The following is an 18644-nucleotide window of genomic DNA, read 5'->3' as shown; positions in this document are numbered from 1 at the left end:
TACAAAAGGTACATGAGCCAACTTGTACCATGATGGCAAAACTACCCTAATCCGTAGAGTCAGTTTATAGAGCTTTGGTGGAATTTACCTGCCCTTCAGTCAAGCTCTTGAATTCTTCAGAACTATGAAAAGAAGGGAAAGATAATTACAGGGGGGTTTTTGAGGTCTGTGTCAAACTGCTTGTTGACAGCTATGCAAAGTAGTTTTGAGCATTCCTGTTTCTGTAAATGCGTTTTTTGATCTTTGAGGCTGAAAGTATTGTTTCAGGTGTTTATTTACAATAAGGGTCGTTTTAGAGAATAAGCAAAATTTTGCATGTCTTTTATGAAAGCAGTATCATTGCTATTTGAAGGAATAATTTGACATCAACTTATTTCATTGTTGTTGCTTAGCAACTTTTTTTTTAATCATTATTTTTCAGTGGAGACAATTCTTTTTCTCTAGATCATTTTCTTTTTTTCTAAAACAATTTTTCCTTTTTAGAAGGCAAAAGGCATTATACACTGGGAGTGACCTGACCTGGGCAAGAGCTAGCAATTACTGAGGATAAGACTGGTACACTGAATGCTCTATTTCAGCTGCAACTTTCCACCTATTTTCTACCAGAAAATCAGTTATCAGAAGATAGAAAAATCTTTTAACAAGATAATAGAAATTCCAGTCATTCAGGTAAATAATGTCATTGTTGCATACTAGTTAAATACTTGATATATAAAACAGAATATGAAGTAGGTAATATATAAAACAAAATACTTGGTTAGTCTTCACTTGTATTAGAGCAAGGTTTTCTTAGCAGGGTGACTGCCTCTATCGAAGGAGGTGAGCGGCTGCCCATGTCAGACAGAAGGATCCAGACCACTGCAGTGGACCTACACTCTAGATCATTTTCATGGACACTTTATTATTGCCACTACAACTTAAAGAAAGCAGCAAATTAAAATTAACTTATTCCTGAATGGAATTCCACAGGAAATTGGCTTATACTACCTGTGACCTAATTCTGCGACAGTGGTAAATACTCATGGTTCATTCATTTAGTCAAAGAACAGGTTTTTTAGACCTGCAATTTCCCGAACCACTTAATCTCTCCTTTGTTATATCAAAGATCAAAAAATGCATTTACAAGAATAGGAATGCTCAAAACTACTTTGCATAGCTGTCAATAAGCAGTCTGACACAGACCTCAAAAAAAAAACCCCTGTAATTATCTTTCCTTTCTTTTCATAGTTCTGAAGAGTTTTCTGGTAGAAAATAGGTGGAAAGTTGCAGCTGAAATAGAGCATTCAGTGTCCCAGTCTTATCCTCAGCAATTGCTAGCTCTTGCCCAGGTCAGGTCACTCCCACTGTATAATACCTTTTGTCTTCTAAAGAGAAAAAATTGTTTTGGAAAAAAAGAAAATTATCTAGAGTGTGTGAGTACACAGTGCACAAATCAAGGCATATGCCCTCCTTGGTTTACAAGTGGCTTTAGTATTAGTTCATCCTTAGTTTTAGTTGAATTTATATACACATAAAACTTACAAAATGCTGAACACGCTTTCCTATTTGACATCATTCCAGTGTTTAGGACCATATTATGCTTCTAGGTATAGTACTTGTGGAAAGTTTTGGAAGAGCTCTACCAAGCCCTCCCACAAAGGAGAGATTAAGTGGTTCAGGAAATTGCAGGTCTAAAAAATTGTTCTTTGACTAAATGAATCAGCCACGAGTATTTACCACTGTCACAGAATTAGGTCACAGATAGTATAAGCCAATTTCCTGTGGAATTCCATTCAGGAATAAGTTAATTTTACATTTGCTGCTTTCTTTAAGTTGTAGTGGCAATGATAAAGTGTCCATGCTCAACAGTGGCTTCAGACTTTGATTCTCTGGAATGATTTGAAGTGACTTTGTGTTTCTTTTCAAGTTGTTCCAATGCATGACTGGAGTTCTCATTAGAATGATCTTCATGCAAGGCCTGCCTGCTTCCCAGCTATCATCCACCTCCTGCTTTCCATTTTTGTCTAAAGTAAAGCTGCATCCGGCTAACACTTGGAAATACGCACTGTGGTTACTAATTACCTGGACTGATTTACTTAGATATGTGTTCCAGCATAATTAAGTCTTTTCTTTTCCTATTGTGTCTTCTTCATTATTAGTTATAATGGTGACATTTATACTGTAAATGGCATGAAAGCATGAAAAGGAAACTATGTGTTAGGATAGAACCACTGTAAAAGGGAGGAATAAGTACCGAAATATTAAGGCTATTTGAACATGTGAACATGGGTTCACAGGTTTTGTTTATATTGTCTGCAAACTATACTATCATTTGCCAGTAAAGACTTGAATTTCTGTGAGACGTATTCCAAATAGATTTCTTTTACAAAATTTTTAGCCAACTCTAACATTCTTGTTGTTATCAGGGGGTTGACTGTTTGAAGTATACTTCATTAAATCAATAGAAGGCAAAAAAGCAAGCATTTCAGCATAAGGCACCATCTGGTAAACACTATAAGAGGAGATGTAATATGCAAACCTTAGTTTTGTAAATCTACTTTCAGCTCCAATCAACTTAAAGTTTTTCAGTTTTGACCAGCAAGGTAAAGGCTAAAATAAAAATTAAGAAAAGACTTACTCTAGGCGATGGGAGCTATAGTGTGGGGCATCTTAAGAAGTTAGTTCCATTATTTAATTGGAGTTGGCAAACCTAAACGATACATGCTTATTTGTAGACCATTTATTGTTTCAAATGCCATTAAAATACAAAGTTTTGCTTTGAAGAAACTGCAGCATTACTGTGTTCACTGTAGATTGCTGTTCTACCTTGAACAAGAACTCGAGTTCCAAGCCAGTAAGAGGTTTTGGGTGAGCACTTCTGATGAAAGCAGCCCACTATTGATGTGGGTACTGTGTATTCAGGGATGAATAGGATAAACTAGTGAGACCTGACACTGAAGAGAGTGTAGCAAAAATGCTGCTTGGCTTATAACCATGAAAAATCCTATCTGTTCCACTCTTCATCTGACTCTTTTTTTTTTTTTTTTAAGATTGTTGCCTCTTCTTGTCTGAAATAGTCTCTTACTCTGTCTTTAGACATACGAAGAAGGATTATACTAACTTTTGAAGAAGTAACAACTTCCAGTAGCAAAACAGATTGCAGATTTTTGGAAGGGATAGAAAACACTCTGGAATGTGCATGGTGGTAAATTTTGATAGGGCCACATACGTGCATTTTATCCATAACTGGAGTTATTCTTTCTTGAGTGTGCTCTGGTTTTATGTCTCTATGAAAATTTGCTTCTTGGACTAATTATTCCTTTTTTTTTTTTTTTTAATCTTTGATCTTGTTTTTTCTGGCAGCTATCACATTTTCCTGAAATTTTATCTCTTACTTAATTCACTATTAAATTGGTGGTGGGATTTCTCTTAGCTGACCCTTTAATGCTCTGGCAATGTGTAGTTCAACCTGCCATTCTATTAAATCTTTTCAGAAGTTACTGAAATGTTTTTTGGTTTTTGTTTTTTTTTTTTTATTGTAGGTTTCATATATACTGGAGAAGTTGTGCATCGAATGCTAACAGCTACACAATACATTGCACCCTTAATGGCAAATTTTGACCCCAGTGTGTCAAGAAATTCAACAGTCAGATACTTTGATAATGGTATGTAGTAGTCCTTCATAAATGTATGTGTCTGTTGGCTCTAAATAACTAATTTTGAAAGAAAAACTGAAGTTGTTTTTTTTTATCCTTTTTTTTCTTTTTTTTTTTTTTAAACTTACAGGCTTTGTAAAGCATGTGGCTAGATATCCGTAAACTGTTTTTAATTTAGAACACAGTTAAAGAGTCATAAATGCATTTTTCTAAATGGACAGATATATTCTGGATGTTAAAGTACATAAACTCAAATTAGCAATGTATTTTACCAGTTTTAAAATGAAAAATCTGTCTTGTATGCAAGTGCAAGTTTCTGTTATAGATAGTAAATACCATCCTCCCACTAACTAAAATGAAAATAGCAGTTGCAGAATGCCATAGCAAAAGTACACTGAAGCAAGGCAGGTCAATGACTGAGTGTGCATGGAGTACCAGGACTGGAATCCAGTACAGTCATCTACACCGCAAGTTCCCAACAGTCCCTTGTACAACAGATTGAAAGGTAGACTCCAGTGTTATACTTGAAAATCTGTGAGATATTTCAAAGGCCTTGAATGCATGGATATTTGTCTCATGAAGTTAGTTATAATCAACATTTTGAAAACATAACCTATGTGTTAAAAAGGCATCTGTTGCCTTACACTGGGCCTCTACTGGTCAAATACAATGAAAGTGACAGCCTATTTAAAACTTTGGAGAGTTCAGCGTCGTGACTTAATATCATGAGACCTGTGATACTTTTTAATCTTCCTGGATGAGCCTGTGCCATTCTTTCTGTGTTTATCCATAATGAATTTAATCAAAAATTTTGAACACATCCAAAAATATGTCACATTTCCAACCAGCTGTCTTAATTTTTATTCCTTATATTGGGGCTCAAATTGTACCTTGTAACCATTGCACCTAGTCATAACCTTTCATTTCAATCTAGTTATTACTTGAAGCATTTTTTGTTAAGAATCCAACAAAATAAACACATATGCAAAAGTCTTACTACTTTCATGGAGAAATTTCAAACAGAAAAAAATGCTTTCATAAATTATTTGACATTATGGGCTGAGATTTGTCATCTTTACTGAAAGAATCTGAGGATTATATTCCTGACTTCCAGTCTTCACACTTCACACAGTTCTTCACCCTGTATTACATGGCTTTCATGACCAGGTTGAATGCTTCTGAGATTTTGAATCCCTCTTCATGTGTAAGGCATGGTGATCTTTTGGACCCCCTGTGCTTTTAGGACTAAGAATTTGCTATCTTACCCCAAATAAAAAGGAACTGAGCAAATTGTATCTTGAGCTCCTTATTTCTCATTCATCTGTCTTTTATCCCTGTGGGTAAGTGTGCTGCTTTAGTGCAGCATCTGCAGTGGGCAAGCATAGTGTGTGGTGACCATCAAAGTCTCAGTCATGGAGCTAACTACAAGGAACTTATGTACACATGGATCTACATAAAGGTCCTCGGAATGAGAAGACTCTTTGGAGATAGCTGGCTTCCACTTTAGCTTGGGATTCTGAGATGCACATAGATCTGAGGAACTCTAAGACTGACTATAAGACATTCTGGCTGTTTTTGCTAAAATAGTTTTAAAAGTCCCTTTAAATTCCTTTAAAATGAATGCACTCAAATACTCAGAAAGCAGTTAATGAATGTTGTTACAGAAACAAAAATACACTAGATGCACAATTAATGTGCATGTAATATACTTATGAAAGATACATGGAACAAAAATGTGGTGGACTTAGTGCAGTGCATCAAAAAATTTGCATTCTCATAGTTACATGACGTCCCCTACCAAGATGTGTTTATGAAGGTTACAGCACAGAAGACCCATGGCAAAAGATGTTTCAAGGATATACCAAAACTGCATTGAGCTGGCTTCTTACTGATCCACCTTGAACACTCCAGGAAGAAAATAAATTAAACTGTTGTGAATCAAAGCACATAATGCCCATTAGTGCCAAGGAGAAAAGTGTGTTGAGGAAGGCGTAGAAAGATGAAAAAGTAATTTTCAGTAAACTCAGTTTTGGTGATAAGTGTCTTTCAGCCAAGCTGCTTGAATATAACCCTCAACATCTGTAAAACAAGCTCACAGGGCACGTAAGTTGCTTGGGGTACATTTTTAGTGCGATAAGTGGATATTCAGCAAGAGAACTCCCATGAATATTAATGAGTCTCTTGCAACTAAATCTCTGCACACCAGACTCAATATTTACCCCATCTATGAATTCTTAGTAGTTTTAATTTAAACTATATTTATTTATTGCCAACACATAATACTTTTCAACTTGCAGAACCTCGGTAAGGGCTTGCACCATGTAGAAAAATATTAATGCATAGTTAATGGGAGAATCTGAATTCCTCAAGCAGCTTTTACTAAACAGGTGATGCTATTAAGCACTTCACATTTCAAATTCATCAGAGTATATATATATATATATGTATATATATAATGTAAAAAAAAGCCACTGCAGAGCACTGGTAGTGGCAGCACACCTGAACTCACAGTGTTGGGTCGTGCCTTTAGTGATTGTTGCCTCCTTGTGCAATTCCAAACAAGTTAGTTATTTGCCCAGTCTTGCTTTAACAGACTTTAGTGCAAGTAGTGGAGGTAGTTATATGTGGCATTTAAGAGGAATTCAGCCGCAACTTATATTTGTAATAGCTTTGGCATTTCAAGATGGGTGGCTGAAAGTTGCTAAAAAGAAATAAATCACTGTTCTTGTTTCGGGTAGCTGCAGTTAAGTACTCTTCCTACAGGAAGTTAATATTTTTCTTACTTTTTTTTCCTTCCCTTTGCTTCTCTACCCCCACTCTGGGGTTCACAGGAACAGCATTAGTTGTCCAGTGGGATCATGTACATCTGCAGGATAATTACAACCTGGGCAGTTTCACTTTTCAGGCCACCCTTCTCAATGATGGACGTATCATTTTCGGCTACAAAGAAGTAAGTTGGTTCTGAAAGTTGTCATTTAAGTAGGCAAATTAATTTATACCAGCCAGGAATCTCCTTACATCTTTGGGGGGGGGAGGGAGGCAGTATGTGAAAGTTCAACTGTATAAGGTCATTTCATTATATTGCTTATAGGATCACTATTTTCCTGAAAATTATGTTTTATTGTAAAAGTGACGTTCATGTGATGAATTTGAAAAGCGTCAATGTGGGTTAAATGTGCTACTCCTGGATTTCAAATGGCCTTTTTGGGGTAGTTTTTAGTGTGAAGTATTTAGTAAACTCTTGATTGCTTGGTAAATTCCTCTTGGGTTTTGAAAGGTAGGGTTTAATTTGCTCAGTTAGTTCACCTAATTTGTGCCTGCTTGAAAATACTCTAGAATCAATGGTTAGTATTAAAAGGTCACCTTTTTCCTGCAGCTATCACTTCGTGGCAACTGACATATTTCAGAAGTTTGTATACTTCAAATAAGAAATGAGTGGTTTGTGTCACTAGCTCCGTGAGGTTTTTTACCTATTTGGTGCTAACGCTGGTTAGATTGAGGCCATTTGCCTTCATATCATCAGTATGTTATCTAAGCTGGGCTTTTCTTCATTCTCAAAATGAAAAATTTCTTTCTTTTTTTGTTTATTTTAATTTTAGTTTGGCATGCAAAGGGTGACTTTCTTTTCAAGATGTTTCTCTGTTGCCCTCCTTACGTTAAAAAATGTAATCAGTGATTATGACTGATTGTCCAGATTTGGAGAATTATGGGCTCTTTTCTGTCTATATACTATATACTAGTTGTGAGCCTTGAAGTTCATTTTTCATCCCTGTGTTGAAGCCTTGCCCCTGAATGAAGCAGAAATAATAGTATTATTCTCTCCTTCATTAGAAAGCTAGTGAGAATCTAGGTTGTTTTTCCAGCACTCAGCTCTTCACCAAAGACAGATGTCTTTGCACACTGCAAACAGGATTGCTTCAGGCTACTCTTGGTGGATTAGTTTTGTAGAAAAAAGAAACTTCTGGTATGCCCATGTACCTGGCTTTTCTTTATCCTATAAAAGACAGGCTGATGAAAGGTCTGCTTAGGTTCTGTTTCTGAATGTTATGTACAGGTTAGTAGTCTTCATCTATAAAAGTGCAGTTTATTTGCATTTTGACTCCAGACCTTTCTAAAGAAAAAAGAAAAAAAAAATCTTTTTAAAGACTGGAGAAAATTTCCTGCCTTCAAGACCCAGAGAAGTGGGGAGGGGCAATGCTTCAATTTGTAATTTTAAGATAAATTTGACAAGAACTACATATGCATTCTGAAATTAAAATTGTGACATTTTTAGGAGACTAATATTCTTGGTTATGAGATGCTCTGCACTGTCTGTTACTGTCCAGCTCTCTGCAAAATGAATCTAATATGGGTGATAGAAGCTGTTGCTGTAAATTGGTAGCATTTTAAGTTCATTACATGTAAATGATGATGCAGAGTGCCAAGCAGTGCAAAACTTTATTCATTTAGGAAGACAGAAGGAAATAGACTTGGAGGAAATGGGAATTGCATGCATGTATGTCATTTAATCTGTGGATAAACAATTTCTGTGCTACAATGGTGTAGGCTGTTTGCTCTCACTGTGCTACTGAAAGCTTCCTCCAAGATCCACAGTTCTTTTGTGGAAAGGAGTTATTAATGTTCCTTCTTTAATCCTGAGGCAGAAAGAATTGGAATTTACAAATGGGATAATTTGCACTTTTTCCACTGCTGAATCGTTGAAATCCCCTGTCATGAGTTATTCTTGTCATGAATGGCATTACCACACATCACTTCAGAACTATTGCACATAATCAAGGAAAGAGACACTTAGAAGTGGTAATAGTAACATACTGGTGAACTGTATATCTTTTGACAAAGATTTTTTGAAATTTGTAGAATGTTACAACTAGTGTATTCCACTGGGGGTTACTTGGGGAATGGATTTGGAGACTGAGATTTCCAGAAGACTGCACACCTTGTTTGCAGCTTTCACTTCATTAAAACCAACTCAGGTTTTCACCTACATGAGGAACATTGAATAAAATTTCCAGTCACTGCTCAAATGATAGAAGTTGTCTGAAAAGAATAACTAAGACTCTTGTAAATTTAAACTTGACTCTAGTGTTTATAAGTGTGGCTAGAAATTTATTTACTTTCCAGTACTGAATCAATTGCTTTCTGAGGGAGTCTTTCCTTATGGAATCATTTCTTTTGCTAGTGAGTTAGGAGCCCTGTTAACTTCAGTAAGATTACTTGTGTGAGTGCTCACTAGCATGAGTGAAAGTTGCTTGAGAAGATTCCCTCCACCTTTATGGTGTCATTTCATTTTAGCATCACAGTTCATCAAAAATGACAGTGATGTATATATGGCAAATCCGCTAGGAGGTCTTCATTGCACTGGCACTGAAATTCTCCAAGCTGAAACATCATATCAGAAATACAGCAGACAGGTTGGCAGTAACTTTATAAAGCATCCCACAGGGACTCTGTACTAGTGACACCAGGCTTTTGTCTTGAAAAATCTAGATTAAAAATAACCGTGATTATACATTTAAGGGAGGTACAAATAGGGACTTTCATGACTTAAGCACTTCAGGTAAATTTTGTCTTTATTTCTTATTTATTTAAATCATTTGAATTCCCTTTTTCTTATCCTTTCTGCTCCCACATCAGGTTTGCTACCTCATAAACCTGGTGCTGACCACCGACGCAGGATCTTGGCTGAGGTGTGCTGTGTGTCAAAGGAGCTGTTCTGCCCAGTCTTCTGCTTTCTGTTGTTTGTCCAATAGGAAGCAGTCTGAAATGCACAATTCTTACCCAAAATCCAGAATAGATTCTCAAAAATTAAACATTTAGAAAAGAAGATGAGCCACTAGGATAGTGAAAATGCCCAGACACCAAAATATATTTCAGAAGAGTTAATGGGTAGGAGAAGGATCTGTACAGTCAAGTTTTTAAAATGTAAAAACAATTTGAAATATAACAAGGTCCTATAGCAAGACAATAATTTATTTATATACGAATTTGTTTACAGTACATACACCTTCCATTTTAACTGTCACTTTGCTTACATCAGCTGTTACTGTTCTGGCAAATGGTGAGTATGTCAGAAGACATCATCTGGCAGGAAAATTTTACTGGTACACCTCTACTACGTATGAAATATATTACAATGCAAACTAGCCAGCAGCACACTGTAATAAAGAAAATTTTCTGCAAATTCATACTTTTTTATGTATAAGTAGGGAATACTAACTTCTTAAGTTCTAAATTTCACAGAAGTTCAATTCTCAAGAGCTTTACTTCTTATTGAACAAAATAACTTTTCCATATAGTCTTTTCTCATTAGTGCTTATAGCTAATTTTCCTTGGTGTAACATTTGGTTTCTATTTCTGTCCATGATTAATACAGGACAAATTAGGCAAAGGTACCAAAGGCTATGTTAATGGTTTAGGATATTTTTCTTAATTTCACTGGCTTGAAGGCTTTCTTTGTTCATTTAAATAGTAATGACTCTCTAGTTATGTAGTCATCCAGAAACTATTATTAAAGTTGAAATGCTTCTTCAAATTGCCCAATATGTGAAGCTGGAAAATAATTCTGAGAGACTTGGGGAAGAATTTCTTTCTACTGTGAAAGGAGGCAGAATTGAATGGAACTGATTAAGTGCCAGCACTTAAAACAAGACTCCAAACCTTTTGACTGTGTCCTGAAAACTGCAAAAACAAACAAACAAAAAACAAACCCAAAAGCACGGGCTTCATGGTTATTCTGCCTGCATTATGCATGCATGCCATTTCTTTGTAGTTGTTATTATTATAAAAAATATAATTAACAGGGAAACAGGATCTTTGAGGTTATCAGGTGATCAGTTTATTTAGCTTAAAATTTCTGATTAAGTTTCAGACATTTTGGCCTGTAAAGTATTTAATAACTATTTAAGAAACTGGCAATGAAAAGCCTAATAAGTGCTATTGTGTTCCTAATTATTATTTTGCAGCATACTCTGACTCTTATCTTTGACTCAGTTTTGAAGTAGGGCAGTAATTGCACCCTTCTTACCATCTCATTCAGAATAGGGTCAGAGGCCATTATTTTATTGTTTTTGAAAAGTAAGATTCTTACATGTCCTCAAAGTTAAAAAGAATAAAATTTGAGAACTCTGGTGGGAAATAGCGTCTAGATTACTGATCCAAATGATGTCCATCGTATTTGAAAAACCATGGAAGTCAGCTGAGCTTCCTGATGACTGGAAAAAGGGAAATATAACTCCCATTTTCAAGAAGGGGAAAATGGATGACCCGGGGAACTACAGAGCAGTCAGTCTCACCTCTGTGCCTGGCAAAATCTTGGAGCAGATTCTCCTGGAAGGCATGCTAAGGCACATGAAAAACAACAAAGTGCTTGGTGACAGCCAGCATGGCTTCACTAAGGGGAAATCCTGCCTGACCCATTTGGTGGCCTTCTATGATGGGGCTACAGAACCGATGGACAGGGGTAGAGCAGTTGATGTCATCTACCTGGACTTGTGTAAAGCGTTCGACACTGTCCCACACGACATCCTTGTCTCTAAATTGGAGAGACATCAGTTTGATGGATGGACCACTTGGTGGATAAAGAACTGGCTGGATGGCTGCATGCAAAGAGTTGTGGTCAATGGCTCAATGTCCGGCTGGAGACCAGTAACAAGTGGTGTCCCTCAGGGATCGGTGTTGGGACCGGTCTTGTTCAACATCTTTGTCGCTGACACGGACAGTGGGATTGGGTGTGCCCTCAGCAAGTTTGTCGATGACACCAAGCTGTGTGGTTCGGTTGATAGGCTGGAGGGAAGGAATGCCATCCAGAGGGACCTTGACACGCTTGTGAGGTGGGCTGATGCCAACCTTATGAAGTTTAACCATGCCAAGTGCAAGGTCCTACACCTGGGTCGGAGCAATGCCAGGCACAGCTACAGGTTGGGCAGAGAAGAGGTTCAGGGCAGCCTTGCACAGAAGGACCTGGGGGTGTTGGTCGATGAGAAACTTAACATGAGCCGGCTTCAGTGTGCGCTCACAGCCCAGAAAGCCAACTGTATCCTGGGCTACATCAAGAGGAGCGTGACCAGCAGCACGTCGAAGGAAGTGATCCTGCCCCTCTACTCTGCTCTCATGAGACCTCAAGGTCTCATGTCACCCATTAGCAACCCTGTCACCCATTAGCAACCACTTGCACATTCCTAGCTATACCTCAAGGTCTCATGAGACTTTGGACCACTTGGAGTATTGTGTGCAGTTCTGGTGTCCTCAACATAAGAAGGACATGGAACTGCTGGAACAAGTCCAGAGGAGGGCCGTGAGGATGATCAGGGGACTGGAGCACAAGTGTGCATTTGGGAAGTTTATTTATAAGCTGGTGACTTGTAAACCACAAGAGTTCATGTTGTCTATGTTAGAGCTAATGCAGACTTTGGAATGATTCTAGTTAAAATCCATCCTCTGAATGTAATGCCATGTAAACCCTGTCACCCATTAGCAACCACTTGCAATTCCTAGCTATACTGTTTAACTATTTAACATGTCAGCGTGTTATGACACATCTTGCCATTCAGGTGAGTGATTCAGAACTGCTTGCTACCCATGTTTCACTGTCATTTTTAATAAACTATTTTATCATTTACTACAAGCTTTCTGTCAAAAGGGCATATTTCCTGATAGGCCTTCATATGGTAAAAGCCCATTTTATCTTGACATCTCATTCAAAGAATTTCACCTATAAAATGGCACTCAGTACACTCATCACTGAGTGAAGTATTCAGTTCTGTAAAATTATTTCTTTTTCCACACTTTAAATTCAAACATATGCTTTTGTAAATACAGATTTAATGACGCTGTAGTTTTTCAAGAATATGAAAGTGTTTTCCTGGGTCAGAAATTCACATCTACTTTGGTGGTGTTTCTCTCTCAGTAATTTTTTGACACCGGCTGCACCTCAGCTGAAGAGCTGGCTATAATAATTTATATTTCCTTCACCTTACATCCTGTTTGCAGCACATAGCTGAAGTTTGGCTGTTTCTTCTGTTGGACTGGACTCTACTACCTCTTTTCTTTTTGTTTTAGAAAATGATTGCACAAGTTCTTTACTCTTTCTAGAACGCTCAGCACAAGAGCACAGACACCTGCAGGCACTCCTGAAGTTTCTGTTTGTATTATCTGTTCTACTTGGCTACTGTATCCTAACTTAGCACCACTGAGTCATTCATAGTTTTATAATAAAAAGAGTGAAACTGGAAGTGACTTTCAAGCTCTGAACCAAGTTGTAGTGAATATAAACTTATATTTCAACAAATAAAGCAAAAAAAACCTAAACAAAACAGAACAAAAAAAAAACAAACCCAAGCAAACACTTGTAGTATTTGTAGCACAAGAGCCCATTGTTGCTTCCTGTGGGAAAAAAAAATAAATAAATAAAAGAGAGAGAGAGAGAAATTAGCTTTCTGCTATCAGAATTTGTGAGGTAAAGATGCAAATTGTTCAGTTTTTCACAAATTCAGAAAAAACGTGTGATATGATACTAGACTTAAATCTAAGGCGGCATATTCAAGGAGACCTGCTTTCAGCTTCTTCTGGTTTGCACTTACACATAAAAGTGAGTATGATTATTTTCATATATCAGGCACAATTTGTGCCTTGAGCTGCCAATTTTGCCAGCATATTTTGTTAGTTAACACACCTACTCATAATGCCTGCATTTTGTGCCCAGAAAACTCTGATTCCTTTCTTCATCTGATGTGTTTCCTCTCTAACTTGGAAGAGAAATAGTTATTGCATCCTTCTCATCAGTGGTTTTTCTAACTTGATTTTCAATAGTTTCCCTAGAGTATCCTCCTCAAAATCTTTAAGACAATTTCTTTGACAGTTAATATAAGCTTTTCTCTACGGTATTCTGAGATGTGAATAATTCACTTTTATATATAGAGGGAGATATATAGATATAGATAGATACTTTCATGCTGGAGAAAGTTTATAGGCTCATTTCTGAACTCAGCAAGTCTTTTATTTTGAAGACTTGAAAATATAGCTTTCAGCCTTCTTATGTCATATTCTCCAATAACTGCATCAGAGCTAAGCTGATATAAGCCAAATTTAAATTGATGTATTGCTAGAAGTATTTCCAAGCCACTTCTGTTTTTCGTGTTGATTTAACATCATTCCATTTTTAGTACCAAATCAGATCATATATGCAAGAACCCCTAAATGGATCAGCCAAACCAGTCACTAAAGTAAATAAATGTGTATCCATGACACCATTTAATTCACTAGAACTCACTTTTTCTGCTAATATTCTCAAATTTAAATTTTCCTAAACAGCTACCAGTGCAATTGGGGAAAAAACACAGCTAAATGATATTTTGAGAACAAGGAGAACAAGTACTGATGTCAACTCAATCAAAGTTATGCCATTAATACAGTATAACTCAGTGTACAGTACTGAGTCCTCATCCACTGGATGTGTAGCCAGCTTTTTACCTTGGCATTTTTCTGCTGTGTGAAAAGTACTGGCCAACAGTATAATTTTGGTAGTTTTACACGGGTAAAACCAGAAAGATCATTAGATTAGCTGAGCTAGCACCTTGTATCTCTGTTTCTTACAACTGATCCATTGTCATCCCTCTTTATCCTAGTAATTAATAAAAGCCAACTTTAAAGATATCCAACTGTGATATGAAAGCAGAAATGGGTAGAGAATCATAGTTTCCTTTGGTGGTTTGTCCCAGTGGTTAATAGCACTCAATCATAGAAACTTGTCTTACTCTACCTTGAAAGTACTTGTCTGCAGCTTCCAGCTTCTGGTTGTATCTTTCTGTGCTAGATGAAAACACTCTTTAGCTCCTGAGTAATGTCTCCTCATGGCAGTACTTGTTTATGGTAATCTAGTCAGCTTCCCATTTTCCCTTGGAGAAGCCAAATAGAGCTCTTTAGCTCTTCTGTTGATGGCATTGAGAACTGCAAAAGTTTTCAAAATATTTTTATGACTGTTTCAATCTTGCTTCCTTAAATTTCCAGCATTGTTTTAAGAAACAGTAACATTTTCAGTAATGACCTACTGTGCAAGTACAGGCGAAACAGGCACCCCACTGCACCCCACTCCTAGGCTATATGTCACTGTTAGTGTAATCAAATTTCACAGCAATTAATGTTTTTTGCTGTGATGCGCCTTCAGACAGCTGGAGTTGTTCATCCACTACAGTACTGAGATTCCTTCCAGAACTACTGCTTTCTAGAACATGGTCCCCACACCTCTACCTTGTGCTCCTTTTTTCTCTGAGTTACTGCTTCACAATTTTTCGAGGTCTAACTTTGCTAAATGATGCAGGCAATTAATTATTTTTACTCTGCCAGTGTCCTCTGTAGAACTGTAAATCTATGTTTCCCTCCCTCTCTTTGAGAAAACTTTTGATTACTAGCTCTGGTGTCTGGAGGAGCAAGATATACTGTAAAGAAACACTGTCAGTCTGAGCTGCTTCATTAGTGATGGCTGCTGTTTGTGATCAGTCTAGTTAACTATATTAATATTTTAAATGCCAGATGTCACTAAGTCAAACACTTTAGAAAATTCTAAAGCTATTACATTTATAACAGTATTGGCCAAAACTGCAATTTTGCCCAAAGAATTGAATCAAACTTGACACTTGTTTTCATGTATCGGGTTGCCCAGCATCAATATCTCTGTTACATGAAGCTGGACTGGTCTATGGCCGTCTAAGTACTTTTATTTCTTCCTCTAGATATTGGCAAGTGAGCATCTGGCATTTTCCGTATTTTCCATGACATTGATAATTTCTTTGCTATTCCAAGACATATTAAATATGCATATCATTGGGCCAAAGCTCTCTTCAGGTAGCTGTTCAAAAAAGTTTTCAGTGCAAGGTGACTGAGCCATAAGCTTTTAAAATGGTTATCACAAGCTGAATTTTCACAGTTTGTGTGGTCAGTAGTAGACAAGAGGTATTGCCTCCTCCTCCTTGTCTGATGGTAGGACATCTTTCCAGTTTTCCTTCTACTAGGGAAATAAATTGCTGAAAATTACTACCCTTTTCTGTTTTGTCATTAACTATTGTTCCACCTCTAAGTATTGATGTAAATATTGTTATATAACAAGCAAAGGATACTGGGATAAAATTAAAATTAAAACTGGTAGTTTCAGTCTTCAATAAATCCTTAGTCATATTATGATGTATTGTATAAAATATTTATTTAGGACTTTAATTTACACTGGTTAAATGTTCATTCTGGCAGCGATATTAGTCTGAATATTTTTACTTCTATATTTCATGCATATCTTCCTGTTTTGTCTTTCAGATTCCTGTTGCTGTGACACAGATAAGTTCAACCAACCACCCAGTGAAAGTGGGACTCTCAGATGCATTTGTGGTCGTGCACAGGATTCAGCAAATTCCCAGTATGTAGAGTTGCAGCTGTGCTAGTGGTTCAGAGGCTGAGAAATGAGTATAAGCTGATTTCATCAGGGATGATTAGCTGCACAACAAATCACTTAGCTAATTTCAGCTTGTTAATTCAAGTGTAATTTTATTTGTTTGATAATTCCCAATACGGCCCTATCATTGTTTCTTTTGAGCCGATAAATTAAGTAAATAAATCTAAATGGCTAGCCAAATAATGTAAAATTAAACTGTCAACCAGCACAGTTTGGTATTCCATAGATACTTTATCTGGAATGTGTCTCCATATCCATAGTAGGGAAGAAGAAACCTGTTCAGAAAAAGTCATTTGTATCCAAAACCAGAAAAATATCCAGGCTGGAAGTTCTTCATACTTTACATTCTGAACTTCAAATTCATATATCATTTTAGTGAGAGAAAAGACGTAGTTATTAAACAACATCTTGGGCTCACATAGTCATGACAACGGTAATACACGTGACATCCAATTTTCTCTGTCTTTAATTATACTTTGCATGGCTTGACTGAAAATGAATGGTAGGAAATCAAGTGTGATTTCCTTAAGGCTTTGTTTTAATATAATATGTGCAGAGGTTGTTTAGCCATGAGAGATTCTGCTCACTTTCCAAGTCCACTGGTTTTATTTACACATTTGGAGCAAATTTATTAAGTTCAGTTTTTGATGATCCCCTAATAGCAGGGTGTAGATGAAAGGAGCTGTGCTTGAACCAGCCTGCTAGGACTGAGTCCAAGCATATTCTTCTAAAGTGAACCCTGACAGATGTGTGGCTCAAATAAAGCTCATAAGGACTGACCTGATCCAGCCCATCTTGGAGGCAGTCTGCAGATGGGGCTGACACTGAAGTTCTGAAGTTGCAAGTATCATTGCCCCTCAGCTCATACTATCCCCTCATCACATTTTAACAATTTGAGGGAGCATAGATCCTACATCTTATATGTCCTGTTATTGAGAAGATGGAAAATTTCAGTACCATCTGTTGCTTGTTGTGAACTCAGAGTAGTGTGAAGGAGGCTGGCATGCTCAGATTTCACTTAAGAGATTAGGTGCTGGAAGATAAATTCTTTCTAAGTATGATAGATAGCTGGAATGTGCCGATGGCTGCATGGATTGCTTTTGAGTGTTTAGGAACAATGTAGGAATGAATGTAGGAAACCAATTTCAGCAATTTAAGTGATGTTTGTACATGTGTTATCTGAGTATTTCTGTGAGTCTTCAGCTTGTAAGTGCTCCTAAAATGGATACAGGTGGAAATTATGTTGATGAACTTGTGCAAATGTTGTATGAGAGTAGTCATACAGAAATTATGTTAGAGATGCAATTAATATGCAGAGCTTTTGGCATCAGGCCTTCATCATCAAACACTAAACGATGTATTTTAGATTTATTACATGTAAAATATGCAGTATATATGAGTCTTTATTTAGTTTAAATTATTTTTTCTGTAGCAATTTTTCAGACATGCACCTTGTTTTACTACCACTACATAATGTTGGTTTTGATGAATATGCAGTTACTTAATAGTCTTATGGTTTTACTTTTCTATAAATCTTTTCAAGGATTAAAAACAAGAGCTAAACCTTGTCACATGACAATTTCTGCTAAGTGAAGTGACTGCAATTACCAGAAAATCTGCCTATTGTTTCATATTAAACTTATTCTGTTTATTAAGTTACATTAAGGAGTGGCAGATAAGAAGAACAGAATGAGTGTAAAAAGTCTAAAATGTACCACTGCAACAACTGTTTTGATAGCATTATTTCTGTATTACTGTGCACACTGCTTTTTTCTCTTTAACCGCTGGTTTTGGGGATAGCAGTAATTCATGATTATTTTTGCTAGTTTGCAGCTTACACTAGAGATAATATTAATCAAGGGAACCATCAGTTCACAGTAGATTTTACTGAAGCTAAATTGTGGTTTCAACGACCCAGGTTTATATTAGTAAGTCCAGGCAACATAACACCCTGACAGAACCAGTAAATAATGCTGGCCTGTTGAGAGTTGAAGTCAGATGCTCTTAAAATATGCATGCTGTTACATTCTTGTTTTTCAGAGGTATTAAATAAACCGTGGCTTTAGTCAATTACTAAAAAATGACATGATAGAATTGTTGGTTTACTTTATTTTTAGCTCCTTAAGACAATGGAACAATATAAATTGCTGTTTGCTCCAAGAGAGGCAAAATTAATGTACCCATTAGTTCTTCCTTACCATTTTAGGAAAGACTTTTCCATCAAAAGGACTCAGTTTCCCTTTATGCTTATGGCTACTTATATATATATATATATATATATATATATGTGTGTGTGTATATAAAAACCCCAAAACCACAAACCCAAGGAGAAATTAAGTGCACCACAAGCTTACTTAAACAAAAATATCCTCTGAATTTTCAAAATTGCTGATTTCTTTGGTGCACTATGTATGCTCAGCATTCTAAAATTTCAGTATAATAATACTGAAGTAATTTTGGAAGATTTAGAAATAGTTATCTGATATTTTTTCATACATACTATCCAAAACATTAGTAGTAACTTTTTTAGTACTTCTGAAAAGTGAGTTCTAAAGCTAGGCAAAACTATTTCA

At 36.6% G+C, this 18644-nt stretch overlaps 1 protein-coding gene across 2 annotated transcripts in view; it reads left to right on the top strand.

Moving 5' to 3' along the window:
* PLXDC2 (plexin domain containing 2) overlaps positions 1-18644 on the top strand; it is a 259999-nt gene that overhangs the window by 178482 nt on the left and 62873 nt on the right. For both annotated transcript variants that reach the window (XM_062633687.1, XM_062633688.1), the window contains 3 exons: positions 3522-3644; positions 6467-6585; positions 15936-16035. In XM_062633687.1, the coding sequence (XP_062489671.1) occupies positions 3522-3644; positions 6467-6585; positions 15936-16035 (342 nt within the window). The remainder of the gene's footprint in view (positions 1-3521; positions 3645-6466; positions 6586-15935; positions 16036-18644) is intronic.

Source organism: Pezoporus occidentalis, unplaced genomic scaffold, assembly GCF_034315485.1.
Source record: "Pezoporus occidentalis ecotype Australia unplaced genomic scaffold, CSIRO_AGI_Poc_V1 ctg40, whole genome shotgun sequence".
Lineage (NCBI taxonomy): Eukaryota > Metazoa > Chordata > Aves > Psittaciformes > Psittacidae > Pezoporus > Pezoporus occidentalis.
The sequence above is the reverse complement of the archived record's forward strand: the minus strand, read 5'-3'. Positions and strand labels throughout refer to the sequence as shown.